Source organism: Eriocheir sinensis, chromosome 49 (assembly GCF_024679095.1).
Source record: "Eriocheir sinensis breed Jianghai 21 chromosome 49, ASM2467909v1, whole genome shotgun sequence".
NCBI lineage: Eukaryota > Metazoa > Arthropoda > Malacostraca > Decapoda > Varunidae > Eriocheir > Eriocheir sinensis.
Window position 1 is genome coordinate 4825825 of NC_066557.1, and position 14573 is coordinate 4840397.

The 14573-nt window shown below is 45.0% G+C and overlaps 1 protein-coding gene across 3 annotated transcripts in view; it reads right to left on the reverse strand.

Annotated features, from left to right (window-relative positions):
- The window catches only part of LOC126981725 (chitooligosaccharidolytic beta-N-acetylglucosaminidase-like), a 33308-nt gene that overhangs the window by 14290 nt on the left and 4445 nt on the right, over positions 1–14573 (reverse strand). For 2 of the 3 annotated variants that reach the window (XM_050833165.1, XM_050833166.1), the window contains exons 2-6: positions 13852–13951; positions 11636–11798; positions 10971–11141; positions 9872–10096; positions 8882–9249 (exon numbers count right to left, since the gene is read on the reverse strand). In XM_050833165.1, the coding sequence (XP_050689122.1) occupies positions 8882–9249; positions 9872–10096; positions 10971–11141; positions 11636–11798; positions 13852–13943 (1019 nt within the window). In that variant the 5' untranslated portion in view covers positions 13944–13951. Of the gene's footprint in view, positions 1–507; positions 772–1085; positions 1320–8584; positions 8732–8859; positions 9250–9871; positions 10097–10970; positions 11142–11635; positions 11799–13851; positions 13952–14573 lie in introns of all 3 variants that reach the window. The other variant, XM_050833170.1, reaches the window with a different exon arrangement.

Consider the following 14573-nt stretch of genomic DNA (forward strand, 5'->3'; position numbering starts at 1 on the left):
CCTGACCTCACATCCACCCCATCTCACCCACCTTCCATCCATACAGGAGCATAAAACAAGAACATAAGGAGTCTGCAAGAGGCCAGGCAATTGGACTTCAAACGGCAGCTTCTGTAAACCAAACGCCATCCATCGTTCCTCTCCATGACTTTTTTTTTTTTTTTTAAGGTGTCTATCGCATCAGCCCTCATCACAGGACTACCAAGCTTGTTCTCATTCAGTGATTTATAAGTAAACCGATTTTTGGGCAATGTGTTTATCAAATCTAGCTTTTCTAACTTAAAATCTTTGCTATGAGTCCAACCCTGACCTTTTACTACTACTCTTACTACTACTACTACTACTCTTACTACTACTTCTACTACTACTGCTACTACTACTACTACTACTACTACTACTACTACTACTACTACTACTACTACTATTACTACTACTACTACTACTACTACACCTCTATGTACACTTGCCCCAGTGCCCCACCCCACCTGTCACTCGGGCAACACTCACCTTGGCGTCCAGGTTAGAATCATCCACCTGGTGAGTCCACAGCAGCGCCTCGCCCCCCAGCACTTGCCCCGGCTCTTTACCCTGCGCCAAGTGGTCCCCGTACATGGCCTGCCAGCCCCTGTACGCCCCGCAGGACCCAGCACCTTCGCCGTAAGGGTCCCCGTGGCCGCAGCTCAAGTCCCAAGCATCGGAGTCACTCAGTATGACGCGGTAGCCCTCTTGTGTGAGCTGGCTGACCTCTTCTTTAGCCCCTGCTGAGGTCACCTGTGGAAAGAGATGGAGATGTGTATTTTAATATATATGCAAAAGTCAGTTTAACGGAGGAACAGGCTGTCTTGGGCACTGCATTTCGGCCCTATCTGCTAGAGGTGAGGCGGATTTTTTTTTATAATGACGCCGTAGGAGTTTTTCGTGTTATTATCAAAGCAGGAAAAACAGGCAGAGTGAAACCAATATAATCTGACGGTGGGGGGAGGGGCTGAATCAACGCCTACCCCTCTGAAGAATAAATAACGAGGAAACGAAGAGGGAATGGGAAAGAAAACGAAAATCAAAATGAGATAAAGAGATACACACACCTGGATAACGTAATACTCGGGGTCCAGGTAGCGTTGTCTCCGGCCCTCCGCGGTGAGAGTGGATGACCTCACCACCCCTGCGGCCACCTGGGTACTCGCCGCGGCCACCAGTCCCCGGGCACGCCGCTGGAACTCCCCCCACAGGTCATGGAAGTCCCCTGCCTCACGCCCTCTGCCTGTCTCGTTCAGGTAGTTGATCACCTCCTCCGTCGTGTTCCAGCAGTTGACGCTGATCTGATGGGGACGAGTGATGGAGGTAAGGAGAAGGAAATGTTGGAAAGTTTCGTTTAGTCGGCGCAACATCTGAGGTCATATGCCGGAGAAAGACAGAAGGGGATGGAATTATAGGAGAAGGAAACAGACTCCAGGAAACGGGACACAACCCCCGATTAATACCTGGTACCCATTCACTGCTGGGTGGACAGGGGCGTAGGGTATCAGAAAAGCCGCCCAATTTTTTCCACTCCGCCCGGGAATCGATCGTAAGGAGGAGGGAAGGAAAGAGAGAAAAGGAACAGATTATGAGGGAGAGATGTGGAGGAGCAAAATAGCAGAATGAAGGAATAATAAGTTGCTGAGGTTGATTTGAGAGAGAGAAGAGGTGGAGGTAAGTAAAGTGGAGAGAAAGAGAAGAGGGGGAGGAGAGGAGAGAACGAGAGGTGTGGAGGGACATGGTAGAAAAATGAAGGAAAAAATAGAAAAGAGGTAGACGTAAGGAAAATGAGGGAGAGAAAGGGAAGAGGGGGAGGAGAAGAGAGAATGAGAGTGAGGTGTGGAGGGACATGGTAGAGATATGAAGGAAAAAATAGTTAAGATATGGAAATAAGTAAAAGGAGGGAGAGAAAGAGAAGAGGGGGAGGAAGGGAGAGAATGACGGAAAGATATGGAGGGACATGGTAGAGAAATTAAGGGGGAAAAACACGTTAAGAGGTGGAAGGAGAGAGAGAGAGAGAGAGAGAGAGAGAGAGAGAGAGAGAGAGAGAGAGAGAGAGAGAGAGAGAGAGAGAGAGAGAGAGAGAGAGAGAGAGAGAGAGAGAGAGAGAGAGAGAGAGAGAGAGAGAGAGAGAGAGAGAGAGAGAGAATAAAAGAATAGTATCTTATATTATTAAAGCACAATGGGAGAGAGAGAGAGAGAGAGAGAGAGAGAGAGAGAGAGAGAGAGAGAGAGAGAGAGAGAGAGAGAGAGAGAGAGAGAGAGAGAGAGAGAGAGAGAGAGAGAGAGAGAGAGAGAGAGAGAGAGAGAGAATAAAAGAATAGTATCTTATATTATTAAAGCACACAATGGGAGAGAGAGAGAGAGAGAGAGAGAGAGAGAGAGAGAGAGAGAGAGAGAGAGAGAGAGAGAGAGAGAGAGAGAGAGAGAGAGAGAGAGAGAGAGAGAGAGAGAGAGAGAGAGAGAGAGAATAACAGAATAGTATCTTACATTATTAAACCACACAATGGGAGAGAGAGAGAGAGAGAGAGAGAGAGAGAGAGAGAGAGAGAGAGAGAGAGAGAGAGAGAGAGAGAGAGAGAGAGAGAGAGAGAGAGAGAGAGAGAGAGAGAGAGAGAGAGAGAGAGAGAGAGAGAGAGAGAGAGACATGGGTAGATAACTAGAGAGAGAGAGAGAGAGAGAGAGAGAGAGAGAGAGAGAGAGAGAGAGAGAGAGAGAGAGAGAGAGAGAGAGAGAGAGAGAGAGAGAGAGAGAGAGAGAGAGAGAGAGAGAGAGAGACAATGGGAGAGAGAGAGAGAGAGAGAGAGAGAGAGAGAGAGAGAGAGAGAGAGAGAGAGAGAGAGAGAGAGAGAGAGAGAGAGAGAGAGAGAGAGAGAGAGAGAGAGAGAGAGAGAGAGAGAGAGAGAGGGGAAGAGAAAAGTAAGAAAAGGAAAGGAGAATAGGTGGAAAAGAAGTGTGGAGGAGCATGATAGAATAATGAAGGAAAAATACATTGTTAAGGGTTAATATGAGTTATAAAAAAAGTGTAGAGGGAAGCAGAGTGGAGAGAAAGAGAGAAGGAGGTGGAGGTAAAGAGAATGAGGGAGAGCAAGAGAAGAGAAGGGACATGACAGAGAAGTGGAGGAAACAAGTGCATATTAATTTGGAGATAAGAAGTGGAGTTAAGGAGAGGAAAAGAGAGAAACAGAGGAGGAAGAGGAGGAGGAGAGGAGTAAAGAAGAAAAGAACTGTGGAGGTACATAATAGAAGAATGAAAGAAAAATAAATTACTAACGTTGCTATGAGTGAGAGAAGAGGAGAAGGTAAGCAGCGTGAAGATGAGAAAGAGAGGAGAGGAGGGTGTGAGGGGGAGAGGTGTGAAGGGACTTGGCAGAGGAATGGAGGAAATAAGTGTAACGTTTATCTGAGGGAGAGGAAGTGGAGATAGCAGAACAACCTTCCTTTGTCTGAATTTTCTCCTGCCTGCGACTTGAGCTCTTTCAGGAGGGAAACACTGAGGTCGATATCATAAGACCCTTTCGCTTCTCACATCAACTATTTCTTAAGGTCAGAGAGGGGGTCAGTCGGGTTCTAATGAGTGTTTCTCCAGGTTCACGGTTCAGAAGAAAGGTCAAACTACCACCAGGGTCATAAAACTACCCCTGGAAATGCCCACAACTCCTACGAAAGCTTTGTCAAATGTGTGTTTCTTCAGGTTCACGGTTCAGAAGAAAGGTCAAACTACCACCAGGGTCATAAAACTACCCCTGGAAATGTCCCAAACTCCTTCGAAAGCCTTGTCAAATATGTGGGCTGGGGCGACGAAATGTTTAGTAATACAGCCCTAAACACCTCTCCATCCGACACTGACCCTCTCTTGTGGCCACCTTTTCTTTCTAAATTTGCTGGAGCAGTGCAGAGCAAGTTTTCTGTTGTCATTCTTTCCCCTTGAGCTGTTTTCGTTGATGTAAGATATAACAGAGGGAGGAAATGAAAGACAGGAGGAGAGGAAAGTAAGGGAGAAAGAGGGGAAGCACATGGAAGGGAAATGAAGGGAAAAAAATGTTAAACCCTGGGGAGGAGAACCATGTATGAGGAGGAGGAGGATAATATTGAGGATAGGGATAGGTGAGGATAGGGGAAGTAGGCTAGCGAAGGAGGAGGAAGATGCTGTGATAGGAAAGGGATGGAAGGAGTAGAAGGAGGAGGATAATGATAGGGAAAGAAAGAAGGTTGTAAAAGGAAATTAATTAAGGTCATTCTGAGAGAGAAGTTTGAGTGAGAGAGGGAGAGAGGAAGAGAAGGCATTGAATGAGGGAGAGAGGGAGAGGAAAGGACGAAAGAGAGAGATGCGAAAGGGCATGGTAGATATATTGAGGAATTAAAGGTTAAAAAGAGATGGAAGCAAGGAGAATGAGGGAGAGAAATAGAGAGGCAGAATGAAAGGAGAGTTTGAGGGAGAGAAAGATAAAGGAATATGGGAGGAAAAAGGGTGAATGCGAGATAAAATTAACCAGAGGGGGAGAAAGGTTAAAAAGAGATGGAAGCAAGGAGAATGAGGGAGAGAAATAGAGAGGCAGAATGAAAAGAGAGTTTGAGGGAGAGAAAGATAAAGGAATATGGGAGGAAAAAGAGTAAATGCGAGATAAGTTAACCAGAGGGGGAGAAAGGTTAAAAAGAGATGGAAGCAAGGAGAATGAGGGAGAGAAATAGAGAGGCAGAATGAAAGGAGAGTTTGAGGGAGAGAAAGATAAAGGAATATGGGAGGAAAAAGAGTAAATGCGAGATAAGTTAACCAGAGGGGGAGAAAGGTTAAAAAGAGATGGAAGCAAGGAGAAGTAGGGAGAAATAGAGAGGCAGAATGAAAGGAGAGTTTGAGGGAGAGAAAGATAAAGGAATATGGGAGGAAAAAGAGTAAATGCGAGATAAGTTAACCAGAGGGGGAGAAAGGCTAAAAAGAGATGGAAGCAAGGAGAATGATGAAGAGAAATAGAGAGGCAGAATGAAAGGAGAGTCTGAGGGATAGGAAGATAAAGGAATATGGGAGGAAAAAGAGTAAATGCGAGATAAAGTTAACCAAAGGGAAAGATGTTGAAGATACACAGGAGGAGAAGAGAAGAAGAGGTTGGAGGTGAAGAGCAGAGAGGGAGAGAAGGATTTGAAGCTACGAAAATTGAAAGAGAAGAGAAAGGAGTGATAACAGTTATGAGAAAAGATAACAAGAAAGAAAGGGGCCGGATGATAAGATTATAGAACCATATGAAGGAAAGGTAAGATAAGAAGAAAGTATGAAACAAGGAGGAAAGAAATTAAGGAAGGTGGGAAGAGTGATGAATTGGTTCAGAAAAGTATGCGGAAAAAGTTTGGGAAAAATGGGAGTAGAAAGCTGAGAGAAAAGGAAGGTTGGAAGGTGAAAATTAAGGAAGGAAGAAGGGAAAAGAAAAAAGTAGGGAGAGAAGGTTAGGAAAGTAAGGAGGAAAAAATAGATGGCTGAGTACGGTGAAAATGAAGGAAGAAGGGAAAGGAAAAAAGGATAGAGAGAAGGTTAGGAAAGTAAGGAGGAAAAATTAGATGGCTGAGTAAGGTGAAAATGAAGAAAGAAGGGAAAGGAAAAAAGGATAGAGAGAAGGTTAGGAAAGTAAGGAGGAAAAAATAGATGGCTGAGTAAGGTGAAATAGAGCTGGAAGGGAGAAGGGAAAAACAAAAGGAGAGAGAGAGAGAAGGTTAGGAAAGTAAAGAGGGAAAATTATATGGCTGAATAAGATGAAATAGACCTGGAAGGGAGAAGGGAAAAGAAAAAAAGTAGGGAGAGAAGGTTAGGAAATTAAGAAGAAAAAAAAATGGATGGCTGAGTAAGATGAAATAGTGCAGGAAGGAAGGAAGGCAGGGAGGATTAGGGTGTAGTTAAGTGTTGAAAAGTAAAAGAAAAAAGGAGAGAAAGAAGGTTAGGAGAGTAAGGAGGAAAAAATAGATAGCTGAGTAAGATGAAATAGAGGAAGGAAGGAAGGAAAGGAGGATTAGGGTGTAGTTAAGTGTTGAAAGGTAAAGAACAAGTGTTAAAAGGAAAGGGAAGGAGGAAGGGAAAAGAAAAAAGGAGAGAAAGAAGGTTAGGAAAGTAAAGTGGAAAATATAGATGGCTGAGTAAGATGAAATAGAGGAAGGAAGGAAGGTAGGGAGGATGAGGGTGTAGTTAAGTGTTGAAAGGTAAAGAACAAGTGTTAAAAGGAAAGGGAAGGAGGAAGGGAAAAGAAAAAAGGAGAGAAAGAAGGTTAGGAAAGTAAAGTGGAAAATATAGATGCCAACATAAGGTGAAATAGAGCAGGAAGGAAGGAAGGAAGGGAGGATGAGGGTGTAGTTAAGTGTTGAAAGGGAAAGAAAGTAAGTGTTAAAAGGGAAGAGAAGAAAAGCAAGGAAGCTAACAAGGCATGAAGAATGATGGGTGTGAAGGGTTGAAGAGCAAAAGAAGGAAGTAGAAAGTGAATATATTATAGCTGATGATGGACGGTTGGAGGGAAGACAGGTAAGGCGGAGAGAAAACAAGCAGGTAGACAAGGGAGGGTAAGGAATGCTGTGGGGACTAATTAACTGTAACTAACATTTGGAGAAAAGAAAATTGTTACATAGTTAGAAGAGTGTAATCAGTTAGGGAGGGAGGGAGGGAGGGAGGAAGGAAGGTAGGTAGGAAAGTAGGCAGGTAGGTAGGTATAGATAGGTAGATAAATAGATAACGTAAGCAGGTAGGTAGGTAGGTAGGAAGGAAGGAAGGAAGGTAGGTAGGAAAGTAGGCAGGTAGGTAGGTATAGATAGGTAGATAAATAGATAACGTAAGCAGGTAGGTAGGTAGGTAGGAAGGTAGGTAGGTAGGTAGGTAGGAAGGAAGGAAGGTAGGTAGGTCGGTAAGAAGGCAGGTAGGTAGGTATAGATAAGTAGATAGATAGAAAAGGAATATAGGGAGGGAGGTTGGTGAGTGGGTAGGAAGGTACGATAGTAGGCCGGTAGACAGGTAGCCAGGCAGATTCATGATAAAGGAGAGCACTTAGGTAGGTAGTTAGGTGAATAGATAGGTAGGGATATAGAAGGAAAACAAAGGAAGAGGGCAAGATATAAGAAATAATGAGCATGTTACAGAAAAACACGATAAGGATATATGTAGGAAGGTAAACACAGACAGGTAGATAGATAGGAATGTACGTAATAAGAAAGGTAAGTAGGAAGAAACGGAAGGGGGGAGCAAGGGAGAGATGAAAAGGGAGACTAAAGATAAGAAAGAGGCAGAAGGCGATAAAGAGATTAGTGTAACGATAATCTCCTAACACTTATCACGGGAACTGCTGAAGAAAAGACTAACCTCGAACAGTGAGTGACATGAGGAGACTTAACACCACGCACCATAAATAGTAAAGCCACTCTCAGTCTGCCTCAAGATGATTTATAGAAGCAAAAAATGTAGTCGATGATAAGAGAGATGATAAGCTAGCTGGAGGTGGGAAGTTTGCCTGGTGAGTCGGAGAGAGAGATTACAGCTCGATTGAACGACGAGTTGGATCCCCCTCACGTGAGAAATGAGTGTTCTAGGAGGTTTTTTCCAGTAGAATCGACAGAGAAATATGAAAAGGGGTGGAGAAGTTGTATTAGTGGGATAAAATGATAAAGAGGGTATTAGAGTATAGGAAGATCTGTCTCCTATGAGTTTTCTTATAAAGGTTCGACCATAAAAGTGGTGAAGGCTGGATTTAAGAGTATTAGAGGGGAAGGAGGGAGGTGTGGAATAAGGGAAAGAAAATGAGCGTATTGGAGAAAGAGTAGATATGTTTGTAATGAGTTTTCTTTTAAAAATTCGATCGATAAATGTGGTAAAGGGTGGATTATATGGTATTAGATGAAGGAGAAAAAGGCACTGAGGAAAAAAATATGATAGAGGGTATTTGAATATGTAAAGATATGTTTGTGATGAGTTTTCCTTTCATAGATTCGACAGGACCCAAATTAAGTGGAGGCAGCAAGAGGTGAGGAAGGGCAAAATGATAAAGAGCGTATAATAGTATGTGGAGTTTTGTTTGTTGCGAGTTTTATTGCAATAGATTAGACAGGACCTGGATTAAGAGTACTGGTGGAGGAAGAAAGACGTGGGGAAGGAAAAAACGACAAAGAGGACATCGTAGTAAGAGTAAGATGTTTGTTTTGAGTTTTCCTTTAATAGATTCGACAGGAGCCGGATTAAAGGTATTGGTTTACGAAGAGAAAGGTGAGGAAGGAGGAAACTATAAAGAGGGTATTACAGTATGTGGAAATTTGTTTGTTGTGAGTTTTAGTAGGAGTCTTTTAATAGGTTCGACAGAAAAATCTGGTAAAAGGTGGAGTAAGGGAGAAGTGAGGATAAAGGATGTAGAGATGATATAAGGAGTATTATTGAAAGACGAGAGGAAAGGAAGCTGCATGTAAGGTTATTCGTGAGAAATGTTTGGTAAGAAAAGATGAAGACAAGGTAAAGTAAAGTAGGGTAAGGCAAGGTAAGATAATGTTAATGTGGACATGGTCATTAGTGGCTGCAGGGGTCCCGAGGCCAGGAGACCCGTGGAGGTAGTACCTGGGTGGCGCCGTAGTGGAAGTAGTGCTGCGAGGGGAAGAGGTCTAGCAGGTGTGTGTAAAGCTGCCCCAGGAGGGTGTAGGTGGCGTTAAGGGCGGGGTTGAGCTGCCCACACGGCGGCTCATCACAAAACTTCTGCCACGGCTCCTGCGGGGAGGGGGGGGGGATGAGGGAAGGCTGCAGGGACACTGGGACAGGGTGGAGATGCATGATGTCACTTATCACACACACACACACACACACACACACACACACGCACACACACATATACACACCTGGTTGACGCACACGGCCAACCTGCCCAGCCCCTCCTCCTTCTCGGCCCACTGCCAGCCACTGCCGACGTGCGCGGGCGTGTCCACCTCGGGCAGCAGGCGCACGCCGCGCACGTGCGCGTACTGGACGAGACGGCGCACCTGAGCGGGCGTGTACACCTGTCTGGGGGAGTAGGCGCCGTAGTAGGCCATGTTGGGCAGCGTGTCCAGGGCCAGCGGGAAGGAGTGGGAGTCGGTGATGTGCCAGTGGAGCGTGTTGAGCTTGCTGGCGGCCATGGCGTCCAGCGTGCGTCGCAGCGCCGCCTCCGTCACGAAGTTACGCGACGTGTCCACCAGCAGCCCGCGGTACGGGAACGCCGGCGCGTCCGTCACCGCCGCCGTCGTCACCACCTGCCAACACCTCGCGGTTCAACACCACCCACGACACCTCAACACACACACAGCAGCCCCCCCCCCACACACACACACACCTTCCACTGCCACACCACAGAGGCGAGGAAGGTGGCTACACCTACTCGAGTTCATTCCTACACTGTTGAACTTACAAATGCAAGAGCTAACTAGTATATTCATTTTATAATATTTTCCCCTGATAAACTCTTCATCCACCTTTATTTCTTAACTACATTACCTCCTTCCTATAGCATTAACCCGGTCAACAGTGGACGGAGTAACAAGTGGCAGCATCCCCTCTGGAACTGACTAGATAATTGCTGTTTTGTCATGTTGTGTGTACCAAGGAGCAGTATCTGGGAGCCTTTCCTCTACACTCTTCGCTGTGTCCCCGGCCAGCGTTGCCAAATTGTCGAACTCTGAACATTGCATTTCTCATTTTTAGGCCCGAAGACTGCCGCAACCACACAAACAACGATAGAACATTAAAGTTAGCGTTAAAACTGTTATTTATTGATGCTTTTTGTGTTTTTTTCTAAAGTTATCGGTCAGAAAGTACGACAGTGCAATGCGATGAGTACGATAATTTGGCAACGCTGTCCCCAGCGCGCCTCCTCACCTTGAGCACCCCCGTGGCCTCGTCGCCCACCACCAGCTGGCTCAGCGTCTCCAGGCCGTGGCGTGCGCCGAAGAAGTCCGTGGCGAGCAGCGTGACGCGCGTGGTGTGTGTCTCCGCCTGCGTGGTGATGCTGAGCGTGTAGGCCTCACGGGTGTGAGGCGTGAGGGTGGCCTCCTCCCCGCCAGCCACCACCAGCACCTCCACCACCACACGATGCCGCCGGACCTGCCATACACGGGCTCATTAGTACACAGGTGGAGGGGATGAGATCTTACATGACTGTCGTAACCTCATGCTTTGATTCACTCCTTTCCATGGTTACATCTTGCCTTCCTTCACTTCTCCATTTACCGTCCAGCGAGTAGCGGGCTTTTTTTTATTGTTTTCTTTTTTTGTGCCCTTAAGCTTTCTCCTTTGTTGTAAAAAAAAACTTCATCTTTCCCTCCCTGCCTCATTCCTCCACACCTTTATATGCCTATTTCTTTCCCCTCTCTTAATATTTCAGTCCTTCCCTTACATTTAAGTCTTCCTGTATGTCTCTTTCCAACCTTCCTTTATATGACACTATGGTTGTTATTCTAAGACACTTTCGCTTCTCACATCACCTATTTATAAAAGTCAAACAGGGGGTCAGTCGGGTTCTAATGAGTGTTTCTTCAGGTTCATTTTACAGAAGAAGACTCACACTACCACCAGGGTCATAAAACTACTCCTTGGAAATGCCCACAACTCCTACGAAAGCCTTGTCAAATATGTGTTCTTGGGTGGCGATATGTCTTGTAATATGACCCTATCTTTCCCTCCCCATCTCCCTTCCATTCGAGCTTTCTTTTCCATCCCTTCATTTTTTTCTCCTCCTTTTCTCCCTTTCCTTCTATCCTCTCTCTCTACATCTCTATGATTTCCCTCTTACTTCCGCTCCTTCATGCACCTATTTCCATGCATTCATATTTACCTTCCCCCCTCCCTTCCCTTCTATCCTCCCTTTTTATGGCTTTGATTCCTTACCCCCACATAAACTTCTATCGTTCCCTCTCTTCCTACCTTCCACCTTGCTTTCCCTCCTTTCTTACCTTTCATCCCCTTCCCCCACCTTTACCTGTTCCTCAAAGGCCCCCTCAGGTGACAGGTGATCCCCGTCCGCCCTGGGTGAGAGCGAGGCGAGGGTGTCATTGAAGAGCGTGAAGGCCTTCCGTGCCAACTCCTCCGCCTGGGGACTTGGCGCACTCACCTTCCGCAGCTCCAGGCCCCCCAACAGGAAGGAGACAGTCTGGGGGAGAGAGGGAAGACAAAGCTGGGGACATAGGGTTAACCTGCGCGTGGCCTCGGTGCTCATCTCCGTCATATTAGAGGAATTATAGGAGAGAGCGTTACTGTTGTGGCGGTGGTGGTAATAGAGGAATGGTTGTGAAATACTGCAACGGTGAGGATAGAATGGGAACAGGAAATGAAGAGGAAGAGAGAAGGAGAGAAGAAAGAGGAGGAGCAACAGGGTCAAGAACAGGATCAGAGGGCAAAAACAGGAGGAGGAGGAGGAGGAGGAGGAGGAGGAGGAGGAACAATAAGATAAGGAGGAGGAGTTCATAAAGTGCAGGATATAAAATACAAAAAAAAATGGATGAAAAATACAACACAACATCTCTCTCTCTCTCTCTCTCTCTCTCTCTCTCTCTCTCTCTCTCTCTCTCTCTCTCTCTCCTTATCTATCTATGTATCTATCTATCTATCTCTCCATCTATCTCTCCATCTATCTCTATCTCTCACCTCCTTCCCTAGACGCACGAGACCGGTGGGGCGGGGCCACAACACACTCTCCGGCGCACAGGTAAGTTTGCAGGTGTCGAGGTCAGGTAAGCTGCGTTGGGCGTCATTCTCCTCCTTGATACAGGTGTCGTTAACGCACCGCCACCCCCACGGACTCCCCGGCCTGTGAATAAGGGAGGTTAGAGGAAGAGAAGCCGTGGGAAAGTTAAGGGAGAGAAGAGAGATCAGAGTTAATGAAGAAAGTAGGGGTAAGGGTGAGTGTCAATGAATTAGAAAAAGGGAAGTAAAGGGGAGATAGGAGGCAAGGTAGAGGAGAAAGGGGAAGGTAAATGGAGGGAAAAAAGGGAATGAAGGGGAGATAGGAGGCAAGGTAGGGGAGAAAGGGGAGGGTGAATGGAGGGAAAAAAGGGAATGAAGGGGAGATAAGAGGTTAGGAAGAGGAGAAAGGGGAAGGGGAATGGAGGGAAAAAAGGGAGTGAAGGGGAGATAAGAGGTAAGGTAGAGGAGAAAAGGGAAGGTGAATGGAGGGAAAAAAGGGAGTGAAGGGGAGATAGGAGGCAAGGTAGAGGAGAAAGGGGAAGGTGAATGGAGGGAAAAAAGGGAGTGAAGGGGAGATAAGAGGTAAGGTAGAGGAGAAAGGGGAAAGTTAATGGAGGAAAACACAAAACAATGAAATGCAACACAAAACAATGAAATGCAACACAATACAATGAAATGCAACACAAAACAATGAAATGCAACACAAAACAATGAAATGCAACACAAAACAATGAAATGCAACACAATACAATGAAATGCAACACAATACAATGGAATGCAACACTGAACAATGAAATGCAACACAATATAATGAAATCAAACAAAATACAATGAAACGCAACAAAATACAATGAAATGCAACAAAATACAATGAAATGCAACACAATACAATGAAATGCAACACAAAACAATGAAATGCAACACAATACAATGAAATGCAACACAAAACAATGAAATGCAACACAATACAATGAAATGCAACACAATACAATGAAATGCAACACAATACAATGAAATGCAACACAAAACAATGAAATGCAACACAAAACAATGAAATGCAACACAATACAATGAAATGCAACACAAAACAATGAAATGCAACACAATACAATGAAATGCAACACAATACAATGAAATGCAACACAAAACAATGAAATGCAACACAATACAATGAAATGCAACACAAAACAATGAAATGCAACACAAAACAATGAAATGCAACACAATACAATGAAATGCAACACAAAACAATGAAATGCAACACAAAACAATGAAATGCAACACAATACAATGAAATGCAACACAAAACAATGATATGCAACACAATACAATCAGATGCAACACAATACTTTGAGATGCAACACAAAACAATGAAATGCAACACAAAACAATGAAATGCAACACAAAACAGGGGAGATAAAAGATAATGGAGAAAAGGGAGAGCCATCATCCCCCCCCCCCCCCATGCAGAAAGGTGAGAAAATGGGAGGGCAAGAGTTAAGGGGAAGGGTCGTAAGGGAAGGTAAGGTGCGGCTGAGCGGGTAAAGGGGGAGGGGGTGGAGAGAGGGAGGGGGAGGGGAGGGGTCACCTGGGGAAGGCTATACAGGTGCGGCAGGTCAAGGATTGTACCTGCTGACTCTCCCTCTTACCTTGCCGCGCCTTTCCTTCCATTCATTTACCTTTTTTTTTTTTTTTTTGCTTTGCTTGATCTATTTTTCATTCCGTCCATTCACAAGTTTCTTTTTTTTCAATTATATTTTTACACTTGTTAATCCCTCTGACATTATCTTACCAAACCTCTCTCTCTCTCTCTCTCTCTCTCTCTCTCTCTCGCTCTCGCTCTCTCTCTCTCTCTCTCTCTCTCATACTTTTCCTCTCTTTCTTATCATTCATTCATTCACTCATGCACGGAATTTTTTTTTTTTTCAATATTCTTATATTTATTGACTTTTACATTACCTGTTCCTCTCCTTTCCTTTCTCCTTTCTCTCATACCCTTTCCTTTCCTTTCTCTACGTTGCACACCTGTTGAAGGCACGTATACTCACCTGAGACTGACGTAGGTGGGTGGTAGCGTAAAGCAGGTAGGGCAGAGGGCCAATGAGATATACTAATGAGGAAGGGGGAGGAGCTTAATTGCCAAGTTAGCGTGAACAGTGTAGTATTGGATAACACACCTGAAGTTGGCGTAGGTGGGTGGTAAGGTGAGACAGGTGAGGGCGAAGGTGAGACATGCCCCCCACGCCAGGTAGTCACGGCGCTGCCCCATCAGGTGAACTGCAGTCGAAAATGAGGGAAGGTTACTGGAAGTGATACAGCATTGAGAGAAGTACTAAAAACTAATCAAATACGAGTTATATGAACCAAAGAGAAAGGGAGAGAAGGCTATTGGAAGTGGAGTAGTATTGGGAGAGCAACTTAAAACAAAAACTATCTAATATCAGTTAGGTGTACCACTGAGAAAGGGAGGGAAGGCTGTTGGAAGAAGAATATTATTGGGAAAACTAGAGAAAACTATCAATACCAGTTACATGAACCAAAGAGAAAGGGAGAGAAGGCCATTGGAAGAGGAGTAGCATTGGGAGAGGACCAAAAAACAAAAACTATCGAATATCAGTTAGGTGTACCACCGAGAAAGGGAGGGAAGGCTGTTGGAAGAAGAATATTATTGGGAAAACTAAAGAAAACTATCATTACCAGTTGGATGTGCCAATGAGAAAGGGCGAGAAGGGTAATGGAAGAGGAATATAATTGAGGAAATACTAAAAAAATAATTGAGTAAAGTTAGATGTGACGTTGCAAAGACAATACTTCGACTTAACACAACTCAAGAGGAGGGAATAGGGAGGTGGAGGTAAGGCATGGGGGAACGATGTTAAAGTTTAAAGAAAATGAGATG